Genomic DNA, 1,701 nt, shown 5'->3' on the forward strand with positions numbered 1-1,701 from the left:
GGAGGAAGGAGGAAGGAGGAAGGAGGAAGGAGGAAGGAGGAAGGAGGAAGGAGGAAGGGAAAAGGAAGGAGGAAGGAGGGAAGAAGGAAGAAAGAAACAAAGACACAAAGGCAGGCAGGTTTTTGTAGTGATGCACATCTTTAATCCCAGAAAGACTGATTTCTGTAAATTCAAGGCCAGCCTGGTCTATATAACAAAGTCTAGGCTGGCTGGCTGGCTGGCTGGCTGGCTGGCTGGCTATCCAGGCTGGGTGTGATGGTATACACCTGTATTTCCAGCACTCACAAAGCTAGAGCAAGAGTACATAGTTTGAAGCCCACCTGCGCTAGCTGGAAAGCCCCAGTCTTAAACTGTAAAATGAAAAGAAGCCATAAAAGTCTTAAGCTGGCCTGATGCCCACAGTGTACCACCTTCCATAGGATGATGATGCTCAGGTCCACCTCACTGCACTTCTCAATCAGCCTCACAGCACCCTCTGTGGCATGTTTCTCTGGATATGTAGGAAGCTGATCTTGTGTTTTCTTCAACTCTGAGGATAAACTTCGGTAAAAGAAATCTGCACACGGACTTGCTGAACTTATTATCTGTTGAAAGAAAAAAAAAATCACTTGTCTACATTAAGTGTTTTAACAAAATAGCCCATCAAAACTTACTGTAGGGGCTGGTGAGATGGCTCAGTAGGTAAGAGCACCCGACTGCTCCGAAGGTCCTGAGTTCAAATCCCAGCAACCACATGGTGGCTCACAACCATCTATAATGAGATCTGACGCCCTCTTCTGGAGCGCCTGAAGACAGCTACAGTCTACTTACATGTAATAAATAAATAAATAAAACATTAAAAAAAAAAAAAAAAAAAAAAACAACTTACTGCCACTCACCAATGTAATCTGCCAAAATTCTAAAATTCATATATACTCCACAGTTCATTTATGAATTTCTTGTCTGTGCAGCTGAATATGTGAAGGCCATTTAGTGCAATTTACTCAGAAGGTAATTACTTAAAAAGTGTTACACCAAAACAGTCTACACTCCCATGATTTTCCAAGTGTCCGGGGAAGATAAAGAAAAACAATACAATTTTATATAACAAAAATGCTTTTCATTCTATTTAATCCCTAGAAACAGATCACTGAATTGCACCAAAACTCATTTTCATTGTTTTTGTTGTTAAATACTTTTGTGTATGAGTACGTTTTGAGGTGTCTGGCTGAATTAAAGAGAAACTTAGGAGGATACTATCTAGAAAACATGTAATGAAACAAATAGATAAAAATTCGTATTAACTTGCTTTTGTTTTTACTTGAAAGAGAGAATGTTAGAAAATATTCCAATCTATATGATTTCTCTTAACAGAACACTCTCTCATAGTAAAGTCTCTACATTTATAGTTTTATGAATTACTATGCATAGTATAGTCATATATCATTTAGATGTAAAGCTTCACAATACAAAGTAAATATTAAATGTTAACAAAACGATGCTGAGTTGAAGAGATAGCTCAACTATTAAAGGGTAGGCACACAGACCAAAATACAAGAGGTCAGTTCCCACCACCCACTTACAAAAAAAAAAAAAAAAAAAAAAAAAAAAAAAAAAAGAAGAGGGCACAACCAAGTCAGTCACCCAACCAACTGACCAACCACAAAGACAGGCACCTTTTCACCTTCTGATGAACTTTTTTTTCCTGGTAAAATATCATCA

General features: G+C 38.0%; 1 protein-coding gene across 6 annotated transcripts in view; it reads right to left on the bottom strand.

The window, feature by feature from the left end:
* Trappc8 (trafficking protein particle complex 8) overlaps positions 1–1,701 on the bottom strand; it is a 77,222-nt gene that overhangs the window by 11,484 nt on the left and 64,037 nt on the right. For all 6 annotated transcript variants that reach the window (XM_029546925.1, XM_029546922.1, XM_021214529.2 and 3 more), the window contains one exon: positions 411–584. In XM_029546925.1, the coding sequence (XP_029402785.1) occupies positions 411–584 (174 nt within the window). The remainder of the gene's footprint in view (positions 1–410; positions 585–1,701) is intronic.

Source organism: Mus pahari, chromosome 15 (genome assembly GCF_900095145.1).
Source record: "Mus pahari chromosome 15, PAHARI_EIJ_v1.1, whole genome shotgun sequence".
NCBI classification, from domain to species: Eukaryota; Metazoa; Chordata; class Mammalia; order Rodentia; family Muridae; genus Mus; species Mus pahari.